Genomic DNA, 17,129 nt, shown 5'->3' with positions numbered 1-17,129 from the left:
GCGGACCGGAGTTCCGCTGTGGCGACCCCTAACTGGGAAAAGCCGAAAGACAACAACATCAACTTAAATAGCACTTGAAGTGGGAGTGGTAGTTTCCACAGTAAATACAAATCAGTCCAGCTGCAGTAAAAACTAGTAGAAAGCCTCTTATATTGTTTGGTTCTGTTTCTTCCTTACATTTCAGTTCTCTGCTTTGCCCTTTGGCCTTTCTGCTGCACCAGGGGTATTCACCAAATGCCTCGCTCCTATCATTGCCTTTTGCAGGACAAGAGGAGTTCAAATTTTTCCTTATCTGGATGACCTGCTCATTCAGGCTTCATCTCTGATGTCTTGCTTGAGCACCTCCAGTTTGTCACTTACAGTGCCTGGGTTTTACCTTAAACTTGCAGAAGTCAATCCTGGTTCCTTCTCAGGATCATGTGTTTCTCAGTTGCAAGATCCATACCATCCCTGCCTCCACCCAAGGCTTTTTCTCTAATCACCTTGTTTCAATCCGTTCTTCTGGCTTCAGTCACGGTCAAGGATTTTTTCAAGGTTCTAGGATTAATGGCCTCCTCCACCATTCCTATGCTGTCTCTAGCCAGATTCCATATGAGAAAACTACAGTGGTTCCTAAAGTCAGTGTGGCTTTAGCACTGCCATCCACTGGATTTTTTAGTTCCTTTCCTTCCATAGCTCAAACCAGAGCTTCGGCAGTGAATTCATTAGCCTTTCCTCAACCCAGGACATACCTTTCCAACCCCCTGTCCCCTCTCAGAAACTTTTTACAGATGCCTCGGATGGGGGAGGGGGCTTCCTTTGGGTCCTTCAAGGTCCACGGTCTCTGGCCTCCTCATGACAGGTCAGATCACACCACCGTAAAGGAGATGAGTGCTCTGCTTTTTGCTCTTCAGACTTTCCATTCCTTCTTTTTTCCAGGGCCTCTCAAAATCTTTACAGACAATGCCACATTGATGTGGTATATCAATAAGTAAGGGGGAACACAGTCCTACCCTGTTTGCAGATTGGCTCTTCAGGTGTGGGATTTAGCTGTCCAATATTGAGTGACATGCATTCCTTCAGTGCAAAATATACTGCCAAGACTCTGAGCAGATCCAGTACACAGACTCACAAATGGATACTTCACAGAGATGTTTCTGAACTTTGTCCATCAGCAGGGTACTGCAGAGGAAGATCTTTTTGCCCCTCCCCTTTGAACAGACAACTTCCTCTTTTTTGCATCAGTGTCCCAAGTCCTCTGGCTTGGAAGGTGAGCACCCTATCTGTTCCTTGGAAGGGGATGTTTCTCTGTGCTTTCAATCCCCTTTTTCTGATTCTGAGAGTCCTGCTCAAGATAAAGCACAGACAGCATTGGTTCCCCCTTTTTTCACTTAGCCGAGGGCAATCAGCACAAGTTACCTCACAGGGTGGACCTTCTCTCACAAGACAAGAGGTCTCTGATCCATCCTTACTTGTCCCCTCTTCAATTGATGCTGTGGATGATAGGGTTTTGATCCTTTTTAGGCACCTTTTTTCTAAGGACATGCCTTGTGTTCTCCACAAAGCCAGAAACCCACTTCCAGGAAATCATATGGGCAGCACAGTGGTGTAGCAGTTAATGTTGTCATCTCACAGCAAGATGTTCTCCGGTTCAATTCTCAGCTGGGGTGTTTTCTGTGTGGAGTCTGCATGTCCTCCCTGCATTCGCATGGGTTTCCTCCGGGTACTCTGTTTTCCTCCCACATTCAAAGACATGCATCTGGAGTGTTTTTCCACAAGGCTCCGCTGAAAATAGGCTCTGTCCTAGTCAGACTTTCCCAGTTAACAAATATTAAATAAATAAATAAATATTTGTCCAAATGGAAGAGATTATCTGTCTGGTGCCTTTCCCGTAACCAAGATCCATTTTATGTGGGGATCCCTCTGGTTCTCTCTTATTTGTGTGAATTATTCCATGCTGGATTATCATATTCTTTTGGTAAAGCTCACCTTTCAGCTATTTCAGCTTGTCTGCCATTGAATCCCCCTCTTGCTTCTAGGTTTGAGGTCAAACAGTTTCTTAAAGGTGTCCTTCATATCAGGCCTCCCAGGAAGCCTATGCTACCTTCCTGGTACCTCAGTTTTGTTTTTGAAAAATTGGCTCAGGCTCCTTTTGAGCCTGCAGCTTCAGCTTCCTTGCAGCATTGTACTTGGAAGATTGATCTTCTTTTGGCCCTTACTTTAGGCTAAGAGAGTCTCTGAACTCCAGGCCGTTACTGCTGTTCCTCCCCAAGGTGCTTAATGAGTTGTCTGTTAATCAGTCTATTAAATTGCCCTCCTCCTTTCCTTCGCCACAGTTTGCCAGTGGGAAGGTTAGTCCCACTTTGGATTTGCATAGACAGCTCAGATATTATTTGGAAAATATTAAGGCCATTTGCATATTTCTGCAACTGTTTGTTTCATTTAATCCCAGATGTCTAGTTTTGGCTGTTTCTAAGCAAACTATATCCTCTTGGATCTCTAAGACCATTTCTTTTTGTTATTGCTTTTATTGGAAGTGTCTTTCTACCTGTGTAAGGGCTCATTCCATTAAAGCTCTTGCTTCCTCTGGTGCTTTTTTCAAAAGTTTGGATAATGATTCCATCCTTGAGGCTGGTACTTGGACTTCTGTCCATAGCTTCACTAAGCATTACAAATTGGATGTTACTTCCAGGGCAACAGCTAGCTTTGCCAGAGCTATCCTGCATGGGTTTCTAGAGGGCTCCTCTGTGCCTACCTTCTCCCAAGTTTCCTGTTTGAGCTTTTGTACTCTCCATTTTGTAAAGAATACTGCAACAGTGATGCAGCCTCCATAGATAGTTTTTGTTAAGGCAGCTGTCCAAGTGATTACCACTCATCATTTGGTTTCTTAGCTTCCTATTTTACCCGTCCAACACTGAAGACAGGGAAATGATTTATCATAATGCATAATGCCTGAGATATTTGCTGTAGTAGTACATGATTAAATTGTCTGTGTCTTCATAATGGTATTCCTCTTTCCTTCATCCTTATGCTTTCATTTCCTTATAGGACACAACTTTTTCTTGGTAGGTAGTTTTATTATAAGAATTTTTCTGCTTGGCATGAGTATTTTCTGCAGAGTTGTAGCCTTGCTAAGTCTGTGTACCCCCAAAATGATGGAATGATAGACTAACCTTTTTGCCAAAAACAAACTTCTAATTGCAGTATAATGAAGTATGATGGTGAAGTTTGTGTAATTGCACAACTGGCAACTGCAGCTTTACTGACAGACATGACAGTATGATAGATTAGCTTTCCACCTGGAACAGCTCCCAGCTGCAGGATGAGAAAGTGCATGAGGCTATTCCTTATATACTGCATATCTTGTTCTCCAGTGTTGGAATCATCAGACTCATTATGCTGGCAAAACCCATGTCACATATTTATGTTTGACTAAACTTTGTTAACCACATAGCGAGACTGATTCATAGATCCTTTTCAGGTGTGGCCCAAGCCATTCGGTAATTGTTATACAGAGTACGACAAAACAAACACAGTAAACATCAAAACAATTACAAAATATGCATGCATTATACTAAACATCATTGTATTTCCAGCTGTCAACATATTTGAACGTACACATGGAAACAAGGAGAACAACTACAGTAAAGGCCATAGTATATTAATACTGATTTTTTTTCTGTAAAAATAGTAAGGTGGCAGTTTTCAACCTATGAGAGACTTGGTACAAGAGAAGAAAAATGACAGAAGTTAGGTTATGTGGGATACAGAGCATCTCTTTCATGACATGAAAAGTTGCATTTCAGAAAAATGCAGTACAAATATTTTGTTAGGTGACATTCCAACTAATGGAGTACAGATACACTTAGAATTAAGATTTGCTCACCTGCATCCCTAAAACAGTTGTATTTAAATTGGATTTTTAGTTGTGCTGGTAATTTTAACTTACCACAATGCTGTGGTTTTCTTTCCAGAAAGATACAACTTCACTGTTTTTCACCACAGTTGGGAAGGTGGTAGCAACTGACCTATGATGACTCCTGCTTTTGTGGCAGTCCTTTTCATTTCTTGATATTTCTGTCTGGTATTGTCTATGTAAACTATTTTTCTGGCTTCCAGTTCTTATGAGAGAAGCTCAGTATACCTGCTTAGGGCTTGTATGCATTATGTCTGTAGCCACTCACTGCCTCTGTGAAGTATCTCTTCAGTGCTTATGGAAGAAACCTTCACATGATTGGCTGTTCATTGAATAAGCTGTATAACCTATCCAGCAATGTAAAGACAGGGCATTTATCTCTTCTCCTGTTGTTCTGATTACCTCACACATCTAATTCTGTATCCTAATGCTCTTAAAGAAATATGTCATAATAGTTATGGAAGAAACCCTGCTGCCGTGGGTTAGACAGATGAAGCCTTGACTGCAGCACAAGTGACTCATTTTTGATCAGTGGCATGGATAATGATGAAAGTGGCGCAGAGAGGATGGGATTGAATAGCTGTTGTTTGCTCAACCATCCTGGAGGAAGGCATGTGGTTCTGGCTTTTCACTTGGATAACAGACACCTTAAGTGAGCACAGATGTTTCAGTCACAAAGTTTGAGCCTGCAGAGTACAGGCTGTCTAAATGTTGAGAATTAACATGCATGTTGATGCATGCATGCGTCCCCATTGGTTGACATCACCTGCAGAGCTGTAGTGTGTCAAGAGAAGGGATTAGGAGCTTCAGCAGGAGAGGAACCAAGTCCACTGGGTCCAACAGTTAGTCTTTTTTTCCTACTGCCTGGCCTTCATCTCACTGGGGAAATGAATGGGCTGATTAGGCCATCCAGCTAGGGAATAAATGAGACATAGTGCTCTAACCTGGTCTGGAGAGTTCCTGGTTCTTTCCCTGTAGTGAAGAACAAGTGAGCCAACTGGGAGAAGTTAAAAGCCATTGTGCAAGACACCGTGGACAAGGAAAAAGGTTATGGAAAAATTGCTGCACCATAAATTTCTTAGTTGATTAGTTTAATTGATGCTATCATGTGCCTAAAAGAAGTAACCAGTGTAAGTTGAAAGACTGTGCCAGAGATGAACTATGCTAACTATAGTACAGTCTTAGGTAATATGTAAAGTAACGATCTGAAGTAGGCACTTCATTTGTCAGCAACCTTTGGGATACGGATCCGATCTCGGATCCGAGCCGGCAACTTCTACCACAGCATAGATCCGAGCTCCTAGCTCCTCCCTTTACCCATAATCCCCTGCCGACCCTGACTGACCTCAGATCTAGTTTGCCGCGCTTCAAACTACAAGCTGGATTTCGAGCTCCTGCTACTGAGTGAAGTTTTGTGAGAAAAATGTTTTCCTATTTCTATCTTTTTCTTCGTGTGAGTGAGAGCAAGTGTTTAGGTACCCCATAGCCCTATATCTTTCTCAATTTAATCTATTTTGTGGTTATTTTTCCTCCCTACCCTCGCTGGTCGTAGTGTGTGTTTGTGGTGTGTGTAGGGGCCTAGTGAGTGTGTTTCTGTGCTACCATGTCGGAGGCCCCTAAAGCCATCTTTTCAAAGTGCACCGAGTGTGGCAATAAGCTTTCACCGGCGGATGGCCACACCCAGTGCGTTAGGTGCCTTGGGGTTGAACACCTCTCCTCGGGATGCGCGATTTGCACGGCGTTCAACCCCAGGGCACTTAAGGACCGGAGGTCGAAGCTGATTCTGGCGGGCCTTTTGCCCCCGGATTCGGCCCCGGCCTCCGGTGCTTCTGTGGCCGCTACCCAGCCCTTGGTGGCAGCCACCCCTGCCTCCCTCCCTCCCTCCGGTCGGGACTCAACCTCCCGCTTCGGCTCCGGAGGAGAGGGAGGCCGGGAAAACTAAATGGAAAGAGAAGCACCATAAGCGGCGGGCCGAGGACTCCTCCTCGGCCCCGCCAGCCAAACGAGCTTCTCCATCCAGAGCTTCTGGATCACCTCCTCCTCAGCTCCGGTCCCCTTGCTTCTCACCGGGACCCGAGGAGGAGGGGACCCAGTCCCCATCGAGGTCATCGAGGTGGCACTCTAGGTCTGCCTCGGTAGCCTCTTCGAGGTCCACTTTTAGCATGTGAGATGCAGACATGGACCGGATGATGAGGAGGTTCATCCAGGCCCAGCTGCAGATGGGAGTGCTCTTGCCTCCCCCCCCCCCTCCGGGGGGGAGCTCGACCCCATTTTTTGCTCCAATCGCTCCTTCTCCGACCCGCTTTTCGGGTTCGGAGCATTCGGAGCCGAGCCGCGTTGGATCCGGGGGTAGGTCGGAGCCGACAGTACTGGTTACTTCGGCTCCGACTGGTCCCTCGAGCTTGTCGGATCCGACCTCTCGGAGCCGTGGGCTGAGCTTCGGATCCGAGGGATTCGGTGTGACTTCGGCTCCATCTCAGTCGGAGCACACGGGTCCTTCGGATCCGATGGTCTCGGCCCCGGGTCCGGTCCCCGCTTCGGATCCGAGTGGGAGCCAACTCTCGGATCCTATCGAGGGTGGCTCCCCCTCGGCTTTCGCTGTGGTGGAGAGGGCACTGTTGAGTGCATCCGGGCCTCCGGTCCTGGCTTCGGCTCCCCCCTGCACTCTCTCTCAGCTGGTTCAGGCTCCCATCACCCAGCCTTCTGGGCAGCCTGCTTCAGCGCCTCTGGGGGTTCCTTTGGAACATGACATTGCTGGTGAGACTTCCTCGGACAGCCCCCCCCGAGGAGGTTCCTCACAAGGCTAAGTGTAAGAGGAGGCACGTGGACTCCCCCGAGTCCCTTACGGAAGATATGGACTTAGATGAAGGGGAAGGCTCCCCAAGGTCACCCCCCGAGGATGTCTCCTTTGGAGACATCATGGAAATGCTCAGGATTAGGGGAGGGTGGTCTGCCCCCAAGGCTTCCTCCGATGAGTCCGTATTCCTAGAGGCGTTTGAAGCAGGGCCATCTACCTCTTTGGTGTCCCCTCCCCCCGACCCCCTGGTGGACCTTATCTCCACTAGGGCTTGGAAGGAGCCGGACACTGTAGAGCCAGTCCCCAAGCGCCCAGATAGGATCCTGAGTCCCCCTGCAGAAAGAACCCACTGGAGCAGAGGTCCCCCCGTGGATGCCATGTTGGTGGCGGCGGCCACCAAGAGGGAGTTGGCTCAGGAGAGCTCCACGGTCCACCCACCGAGCAAGGAGTCTCGGGCGATGGACCGCCTTGGGAAGCGGGCCTTCAGTTCAGCAACCTTCTCCATGAGGGCGCTGAACTATATGGCACACGTCATCCGGATGCAGCGAGATCTTTTTCTTCGTGTGAGTGAGAGCAAGTGTTTAGGTACCCCATAGCCCTATATCTTTCTCAATTTAATCTATTTTGTGGTTATTTTTCCTCCCTACCCTCGCTGGTCGTAGTGTGTGTTTGTGGTGTGTGTAGGGGCCTAGTGAGTGTGTTTCTGTGCTACCATGTCGGAGGCCCCTAAAGCCATCTTTTCAAAGTGCACCGAGTGTGGCAATAAGCTTTCACCGGCGGATGGCCACACCCAGTGCGTTAGGTGCCTTGGGGTTAAACACCTCTCCTCGGGATGCGCGATTTGCACGGCGTTCAACCCCAGGGCACTTAAGGACCGGAGGTCGAAGCTGATTCTGGTGGGCCTTTTGCCCCCGGATTCGGCCCCGGCCTCCGGTGCATCTGTGGCCGCTACCCAGCCCTTGGTGGCAGCCACCCCTGCCTCCCTCCCTCCGGTCGGGACTCAACCTCCCGCTTCGGCTCCGGAGGAGAGGGAGGCCGGGAAAACTAAACGGAAAGAGAAGCACCATAAGCGGCGGGCCGAGGACTCCTCCTCGGCCCCGCCAGCCAAACGAGCTTCTCCATCCAGAGCTTCTGGATCGCCTCCGCCTCAGCTCCGGTCCCCTTGCTTCTCACCGGGACCCGAGGAGGAGGTGACCCAGTCCCAGTCGAGGTCATTGAGGTGGCACTCTAGGTCTGCCTCGGTAGCCTCTTCGAGGTCCACTTTTAGCATGTGAGATGCAGACATGGACCGGATGATGAGGAGGTTCATCCAGGCCCAGCTGCAGATGGGAGTGCTCTTGCCTCGGGAGCTCGACCCCATTTTTTGCTCCAATCGCTCCTTCTCCGACCCGCTTTTCGGGTTCGGAGCATTCGGAGCCGAGCTGCGTTGGATCCAGGGGTAGGTCGGAGCCGACAGTACTGGTTACTTCGGCTCCGACTGGTCCCTCGAGCTTGTCGGATCCGACCTCTCGGAGCCGTGGGCTGAGCTTCGGATCCGAGGGATTCGGTGTGACTTCGGCTCCATCTCGGTCGGAGCACACGGGTCCTTCGGATCCGATGGTCTCGGCCCCTGGTCCGGTCCCCGCTTCGGATCCGAGTGGGAGCCGACTCTCGGATCCTATCAAGGGTGGCTCCCCCTCGGCTTTCGCTGTGGTGGAGAGGGCACTGTTGAGTGCATCCGGGCCTCCGGTCCTGGCTTCGGCTCCCCCCTGCACTCTCTCTCAGCTGGTTCAGGCTCCCATCACCCGGCCTTCTGGGCAGCCTGCTTCACCGCCTCTGGGGGTTCCTTTGGAACATGACATTGCTGGTGAGACTTCCTCGGACAGCCCCCCCGAGGAGGTTCCTCACAAGGCTAAGTGTAAGAGGAGGCACGTGGACTCCCCCGAGTCCCTTACGGAAGATATGGACTTAGATGAAGGGGAAGGCTCCCCAAGGTCACCCCCCGAGGATGTCTCCTTTGGAGACATCATGGAAATGCTCAGGATTAGGGGAGGGTGGTCTGCCCCCAAGGCTTCCTCCGATGAGTCCGTATTCCTAGAGGCGTTTGAAGCAGGGCCATCTACCTCTTTGGTGTCCCCTCCCCCCGACCCCCTGGTGGACCTTATCTCCACTAGGGCTTGGAAGGAGCCGGACACTGTAGAGCCAGTCCCCAAGCGCCCAGATAGGATCCTGAGTCCCCCTGCAGAAAGAACCCACTGGAGCAGAGGTCCTCCCGTGGATGCCATGTTGGTGGCGGCCACCAAGAGGGAGTTGGCTCAGGAGAGCTCCGCGGTCCACCCACCGAGCAAGGAGTCTCGGGTGATGGACCGCCTTGGGAAGCGGGCCTTCAGTTCAGCAACCTTCTCCATGAGGGCGCTGAACTATATGGCACACGTCATCCGGATGCAGCGAGATCTAATAAAAGAATACGCTGCCTCCCTCCCAGAGTCCATGTCGGAAGGGGACAAGCAGCTGTACTCCTCCCGAATGTCTACTCTACGTTCCGTTTCTAACACCTCTATGTGGCTCTTATCTCACGCCACGGAAGGAGCCGCTAGAGCTGGCGGAGCCGGCCTGGTAATGAGGCGCCAAGCCTGGCTCCGACATTGTGTCTTCTCGGAACCCTTTAAGGCGTCATTCGCGAATGCCCCCTTTGATGGTTCTGCACTGTTTGGCAAAACCTTTCGCGACACTTTAGTCCAGAGCGAGAAAGACGGGAAGACATTGTCTGCCGTCGGAGTCCGCTTCTCTGCTCCCCAGAGGTCCTTTTCTAAGAACCAAAAGGGTCAGAAGAAGATGTGGTTCCGGAAATCGCATCAGTCCCAGTCTGCTCCGGACAACCAGTCCTCTCGTGGCAGAGGAGGACAGGGAGGACACCGCCCTAGAGGCAGAGGGGGTCCCAGAAATTTTAGGTCCAGAGAACCCTTCTCTGAGAGGCACACGCAGACCCCCTGAGGGGTTGCCCGGTTGCTCCACTCTGGAGACAGTCGGGGGGCGTCTTTCGAGGCACCTAGCAATGTGGGAGTCCATAACAACAGATCGCTGGGTGCTTCGCATTATATCCAGAGGCTACCAAATTCCCTTTATTGTAACCCCCAAAATCAGAAGCCTCCCCGATGTACCTCTTTTTGCCTCTCCTTCAAATACCAAATGCAACAGTTACTTTGCTCTAATCCCCCCCTCAGGGGGAGTCCCCGAGAGACTCTCTGGTACATGCTTGGCCTCCCGGTCTCCTTTACGCTTACCCTCCATTGCCCATGATGCTGAAGCTCTTACAGAAAGCCAGTCGGTTGGGGAGCAAAATGATCCTCATTGCCCCATTCTGACCTCGTCAAACGTGGTTCCCGTACCTGTGGTCCCATCTGATTCATCCACCCTGGATTCTGGATCCCCTCCCGGATCTCATTACTCACCCTCTGGGTCTTCCGACCCCTAACCTGGCCAACCTCAAGCTGACTGCTTGGTTGCTCCAGTTCCACTCCTGATAAGGACTCCCGGAATTTCCTCACCAGTCAAAGCCATCCTAGTAGCAGCACACAAACCGTCCACCAGAAGGGTCTATCGGAGTAAGTGGAAACGTTTCTCCATCTGGGCGGAGCACCATCACTTAGACCCTTTCACGGCGCCTCTTACGTTGGTTTTGGATTTCCTAACTACCCTCTTTCATCAGGGGGCTAGCTGCTCTACAGTCAAGGTACAATTAGCAGCTATTTCTCATTATCATGTAGGGCATGAATTGGGCCCTCTAATTACCTCCAAGCTCTGTAAAGCTTTCCTCAAGGGTACCTTCCTTCTCAGACCTCTGGTCTGGGAGGTAGTACCCCCATGGGATTTATCTTTGGTTCTACAGGCCTTGACAAGCCCCCCTTTCGAGCTGGCGGCTACGGTTGATCTTAAATACCTCTCTTGGAAAACGGTCTTTCTGGTGGCCATTACTTCAGCTAAAAGGGTCTCTGAGTAATTCAGTGTTAAACCGCCGTATTTGGCCTTCCATCAGGATAGAGTTTACCTCAGGATCAATCCGTCCTTTCTGCCTAAGGTATCTTCGGAAGCTAATATTAATCAATCTATTAATCTTCCCGTGTTCTTTCCCAATTACCAGAACAAAGGAGAGTACAAACTGCATTCTTTGGATGTGCACAGACAATTACGCTTTTATATTCATCGAACTGCTGGTCATAGGCAATCTGACCAGTTGTTTGTCTCCTTTGCCAAAACCAATTTAGGCAAGTCTGTTTCTAAAGTTACCCTGTCACGGTGGATAGCTAGTTGTATCCTCTTGGCTTATCAGAGCTCGGGAAGGCCTGCACCTCAGGGAGTCCGTGCTCATTCTACTAGGGCCCTCGCTACTTCGGCGGCTTTTAGATCTAGGGTTCCCTTGGATGATATTTGTTCAGCAGCCACTTGGGCTTCATCTCATACCTTTATCAGCCATTACAAACTGTATGTTGTTTCCAGAGGTAGAGCGTCCTTTGGCTCTGCAGTGCTCCAGAATATTCTTCCATAACGGCCACCCAGGATTCAGGTAGCTGGGGACTCTGTCCCAAAGGTTGCTGACAAATGAAGTGCCTACTTCAGATTTAGAAGTTATGTACTCACCATAACATTCCATCTGAGTAGGTATCTTCATTTGTCTGCAACCATCCCCCCCTCCTTCCCCCTGACCTATGGGATTCTGTTTAGGATCTGTCTTAGATAAGCCCCTTCTGGAGCACAGTAACAGTTGTTATATCGGGCAAACTTGATCTGAGGTCAGTCAGGGTTGGCAGGGGATTATGGGTAAAGGGAGGAGCTAGGAGCTCTGATCTATGCTGTGGTAGAAGTTGCCGACTCGGATCCGAGATCAGATCCGTATCCGAAAGGTTGCAGACAAATGAAGATACCTACTCAGATGGAACGTTATGGTGAGTACATAACTTCTAATTATATCTAGCTTGCCTTTTTATCTATTTAGTCATGCATTTTCTTAAAAGTAGGAACCTGGACCTGACAGTCTTACTAAGAGTCATGCGCCGGTATATTCAAATTAGTTCTAAAGAATGTAGTCAAGTACAAAGTAATTGAATGTAAAATCCAAAACCAAGGGTGCCAAACAGAAATCAAATCTGAAGTAAAAATCTCAGGTAACACTAGTAAAGGCCAGAGTAAATCCTGTCGTGCAAAAAATGTAATTGATACGAGAAGAAAGTACAAGTGATGGATTTTCAGGGGACAAGATTCTTGTATTTCCCATGTGGAGGCTTCTTTCTCCACGTATCTAATTATTCCTACTGTAAAATCACACAGCCTGAAAACTGGGAATATCCCTTCAGTTTTGATGTGCCATATGGCTGTTATCCCCTGGGTGGAACAATTTCACAGTTAAACATTAAACATCACACCTTTTCAAATATTTCACATCTTAAAGCTAAAATCAGCTTTTCATTATTCCAAGAAAAATAATTCTCCAGTGTGCCAATGCTGATTGAAGTAATGTAGGTCATACTTTAATTTCTTCAAACTTTGCTTGTCTGTTTTAGTACTTCGGAATGGTTACAAGATACTATTCCACCAAATATATGAAACAAACTCTGCAAAGGGAAGTATTTTTTACTTGTAGCTGTGCAGGGTATTTCACTGTACAAGACAGAGTCCAGCAGTAGTGCCACTCTGAGTTGCTGTGTTCCTTTCTACAGTCAGGCACTGTTAGATTTTTTTGTTTTTCCTCTCACCACTCATTTTCCATAGCCTTATAGCCAGGTGAGGTAAGAATCAAGCCCAGGACATGCCATTATTCATGGGTTGTTGAAACTTATTTTTGTATGCCCTACCCTGAATTCTTCCCCTATGCATAACAAAGAATGACATTGTTGAGGGAAAGACCACAGACAGATTACCACCCCACAACAGCAGGGTTGCCATATGGTTAAATATTGTTCTGCTGTGACTGTAGTAAAGTATCAAGTACTAGCACGACTTGGGTACATTCTGTATTAAAAAGGTGACACATTTGTATGGAAGATATTAATATTTGTCATAATTAAACAGGAGAGTTTAAGATGAAATTATATAATAATGTTGCACTCAGCATTTCAGTGAACAAGTAATCTTTTTAATTAGTACAGAAGTTGTGTACATGTTTTTTCTTAGGTTTTGTTCATGCATACTGTGTTTTGCTTTTTTCAGAATGACTTGTCACTCATCACATTTCTCGTTTATATTTTTCAGCCTCTGTCTTTGCGTGCCTGGCCATTGCACTTGGATTCTACCGTCTTTGGAAATAGATGGAAACTTCCAGGAATCTTCATAACAATAAAGTTGCCATGATATTCGCATGAAACTGCACTTTTTTTGGGGGGGTGGGTTTGTTTAGCACTTGATGTAAGTTAGTGTCCAGTGAGGCTGGCATAATCTCCTTACACTACCATGGCCATTTACCATAATGCTCAGAGATTTGGTGCAGCTGTGAGATACAGCATGCGGCTGTGGGGAATACTATATGATGTAGTGACTGTAAGGAGACTAGGAAGGCAGAGTTTGGTACAGGATCAGTGTCCCACTAAGAATATGGAACTAAATGCCCAGGGATTTAATTTTGGCTTGTTAGCTCACTATTTAGTAAGAATGACCACTTCTAACAAGTACAGATATAAATGCTTTACATGGTGGCAAACACAGAGGAATTGACCCCAGCAAGATTTATTATTCTTATGTTATCAGAGTGGGAAAAGAAGATTTTCTAGCTTAAAGCATAGTTTCTTCTTACAGACAGGCAATCAGAAGAAACAGAAGTAGCAGCTGGCATGCTAACAAGACAAAAGGTAATTAAAAGTAGGTTTTCCATTTACACATACTGCTTTTACCCAAACAGAGGTTTTCATAACTGGGAGATGACATTGCCAACTGAAATGTGCATTTTATGTATAAACTAGCACTTGGGAGGAAAGCAGGCCTATAGTATCTTATATTTTATTGATTATTGGACCAGATTGCATGGATCACTTTGAAGTTCCTTACCAACCCTGTGCCATTCCTTTAGCTACTTGCTTTGGGAGTCAGTTTAGAGCTTTATTGAGTTCTTCATTACTGTGGCCTTGTTTTCAGTCACTTAGAAGGTTCACATTAATTATTTAAGTGTTGCATCCTTAAGCTAATTCCCAGACCTTGGATTCATTTTTATAGAATGGTACAGCAGTTCTTTATCATCTCAGTTTATTCATGTTAACAGGTTGGATGGTTAATGTAATTCGTTTGTGCTGTTAATGAATGTACTTTTATATGAAATCCATAATCTGGAGTTTTCTTAACTGTATATCATGATTTTGTTTTCACAGAATAGTAACAGTTGCCATCAGTCTAGTTTAATATGCAATCAAAGTTCTAGTGCATTGAAATTCCAGGTAAAAGGAAATCCAGATTACTGATTTAGTTCCAAAAGTATTGCATACCACTTGTTATTAAAACATAAAATGTTTTCTGGTTTTATTCGTTCATGTGAAATCAGGTACAGATCATTTTATACTGTGGGTGAAGTTCTGGGCATGACAAACCAAAAAGAGGCAAATCCTCTGGCAGCTTACTTTCCAGTTTAAAGAGCAACTGGTCTGTCTCTTTGGGTAACCTCGCCAGGTCTGTTATCTTGATTGAACGTCTTAAGGTTCTGGTGTTGGATCTTGGAATTTGATCATTTTTAGAATGCTAATTTTTGTCAATTAAGCCTAAACCCTTCCACTTTAGTGTAGTAAGGTTTCATTCTTCCCCTTTGCTGGATTATTTTATTTTTTCATGCTGTATCCATTGTAGATTCACTGTAGAAATACAAGTGCGTGCTGTTGTGATTGGCCAGAGGGCTGTTTTGTTGTGCTGATTTTTCTCTGCCTGTATAATGTTGTCACATTTACGTGACACTTGGCTCATTTATACAGAGTTCAGCGGTTCTATATTAGTTCACCAAAATGCGATTTCAGTGAACACCTAAACATGGACCTCACTTCTATGAAAATCTTTTCAGCGATTCGCTGAATTTACCAAGGCAAGTAAATAGTTGCCCTGCACCACAATGGACTGACATGTAAGTAAATTGTGGGTGGCCTTGCCCCACAACCCCCTAACTATGTATCCCAACTCCAAGATCACACTACATTGTAGAAAAGGGCAAAGTTTGGTAGTAGGCCAACTACTTCTTTGCCCTTCGTAAATTCAGCGAATCGCTGAGACGATTTTTGCTGAAGTGCTATCAATGTTTAGGTGTTCACTGAAATCTCATTTTGGCGAACTAATATAGACCCGAGTTCAGCAAGGCTTGGTGACCACACTATTAGAAATGAAAGTTTTTGCTGATTTCCAGCCTCGTCCAAGCCAGTTAAGTAGTTTACTTTGCTGCATGGGTCTATATTACAACGTTGAAATAAAACAAGTTCGAACATTGTAATATCGAACCCTAAAGTCGGAAAGTAGAAAATAGCGAAGCCTCGGCACATCGACTTTTTTCCCAGGAAAAAAAATTGGTGGGCCATTTTTGGGGCTTTGCTATTTCCTCCACTGTGCTGCGATCTCGGAGTTGGTATATTTAAGTAGGGGGGTGTGGGGGGCACAGACTCCCACTTTAGTTTAAGTTTAAGGTTAATTTTTTATTTTTTTATTTTTTATCTTTTTTGTTATGGAACAGCGATTTCTTTCCCTAGGAAAAAAATCGCTGTTCTGTGCTTTCGGTTTTATTGGGTTTCGGACTTTAGGGTTCGATATTACAATGATCGAACTTTTGTAAGTTCAACATTGTGATATAGACCCTTGCTGCATTGCACTTCTTGATGTTTAAAAGTGCTGTTGATGTTCTACAGTGTTATTAGTTGAGATTCTGCACTTTAAGCGTCTAAAAGTTGGTAAAGTTTGATCTACACTTTAATGGGAGTAGAGGGTAGCATGGTCTCTTCTATACTTAAGATTCACTGAGGAAACCTAAGAGTGTGTTGTTGTGATTGGCCAGAGGGCCGTTTTGTTTTTTGTTGTTTTTTTTTTTCTCCGCTTGTATAAAGTCATCATGTTTGCACTATGCTTATAACCCAGGGAGGGTTATATTTGTTAACACCTAATATCATGCAGCTATTAAGTTCAATACCCAGACTATCAAAGATTCTGGATGCAAACACATTATTTATTAGAATAGTATCATGATACGGAATATCTCTGTATAGAGAGAGATTAAACCATATGAACAGATGCAAGCCCTTTTATATTTCTAAAATAGAAAAAAAACATACAAGGTTCAAAGTTTTCATAACTAATGAAATCCATACATACATTTTCAAGTTAAAAGGAGTAAATAGATGCAGAAGGGAGGATAGCTTAAAACATTTTTTCATGCTATTATCTTGACATGGTTTATGTATTTACTTTCAACAAGCTTATCTCCAGCTATGTTCCATAAAGTACAGGATACATAATTTTCTTTCAAGGTTATATGATTAGAAGAAACATTTACCAACTGCTTGCTAAGCTCTAATGAACTCTAACAAAAGTCAAGCTGTTCTTTGTATGAGAAAGGAATATATGAAAACACTGCAGCAGTTTTAAGCTAGACATTCTATAAAAAAGAAATATGTACCCACTACATTTGTATAGACATGGGTACTTAGAATCTCAGTTTTCATTGTAAAACAAACCTTTGAAATTTCTGCAGTATTTAATTGCTCAAAGAGCAAATTGTTTGTGTGTAGAAGAGCACTGCCTCTTGAGCTTAGACCTAGATTGTATTATTTACCAAGATAAAACCCAAACAAGTCAGTTGTAAACACCTACTACCCCCCCCCCCTTGCAGATCACACAATACACATCTGGGACCATGGATATGCACTTTCCTGCTATCTCTGTAGAATATGGTGGAAATTGGTATCCTGAGGCAATGTAGCAGTTGTCTTGTGTATCCTGATAACCACCTAATTCTTAAGTAAACTGATTCAGTATATGAGAGATGTAGTTACATAACATCTCTGAAGGCAAGGCTGTCACAGACATTGCTAATACCAAACAGGTTGTCAGAAACACAGTACCACACTTACACCCAGCACGCACAGTACAGACCAGACACACACACACGCACACACACACACACACACATGTTGAGGCTCTTAAATGCAATCTACCTAAACCTCAAAGGTAACAAATATGTAAACTTAGTAATAAGTACATTAATCAACCTCAGAAACAGTCAGCACCCATCACAAAGGATGCACCTGTAACTCAGTGTCTCACCTAGTAAGCCCATAGGGCAAACCTCCACACAGGCAAACACTCTAGTCATAGGAGATTCTACTGTGAAACAGACCGATGCAACACTCATCTAGCTGAGCAAGAGTGTGTCAAGGTCAGCTGCCTATCTGGAGCCAGTAATCACCACATAACAATATGCATTAATTTCTTTGCACCACAAGTACACATATG

At 45.9% G+C, this 17,129-nt stretch overlaps 1 protein-coding gene across 2 annotated transcripts in view; it reads left to right on the top strand.

Moving 5' to 3' along the window:
• The window catches only part of CCDC90B (coiled-coil domain containing 90B), a 525,698-nt gene extending 511,535 nt beyond the window's left edge, over nt 1-14,163 (top strand). For both annotated transcript variants that reach the window (XM_044071152.1, XM_044071153.1), the window contains exon 9: nt 12,918-14,163. In XM_044071152.1, coding sequence (XP_043927087.1) covers nt 12,918-12,973 — 56 coding nt within the window. In that variant the 3' untranslated portion in view covers nt 12,974-14,163. The remainder of the gene's footprint in view (nt 1-12,917) is intronic.
• The last annotated feature ends 2,966 nt before the right edge of the window (nt 14,164-17,129 follow it).

The sequence above is a fragment of the Protopterus annectens genome, chromosome 5.part0 (assembly GCF_019279795.1).
Source record: "Protopterus annectens isolate FY-2018-M chromosome 5.part0, PAN1.0, whole genome shotgun sequence".
In the NCBI taxonomy this organism is placed as follows: domain Eukaryota; kingdom Metazoa; phylum Chordata; order Ceratodontiformes; family Protopteridae; genus Protopterus; species Protopterus annectens.
The sequence above is the reverse complement of the archived record's forward strand: the minus strand, read 5'-3'. Positions and strand labels throughout refer to the sequence as shown.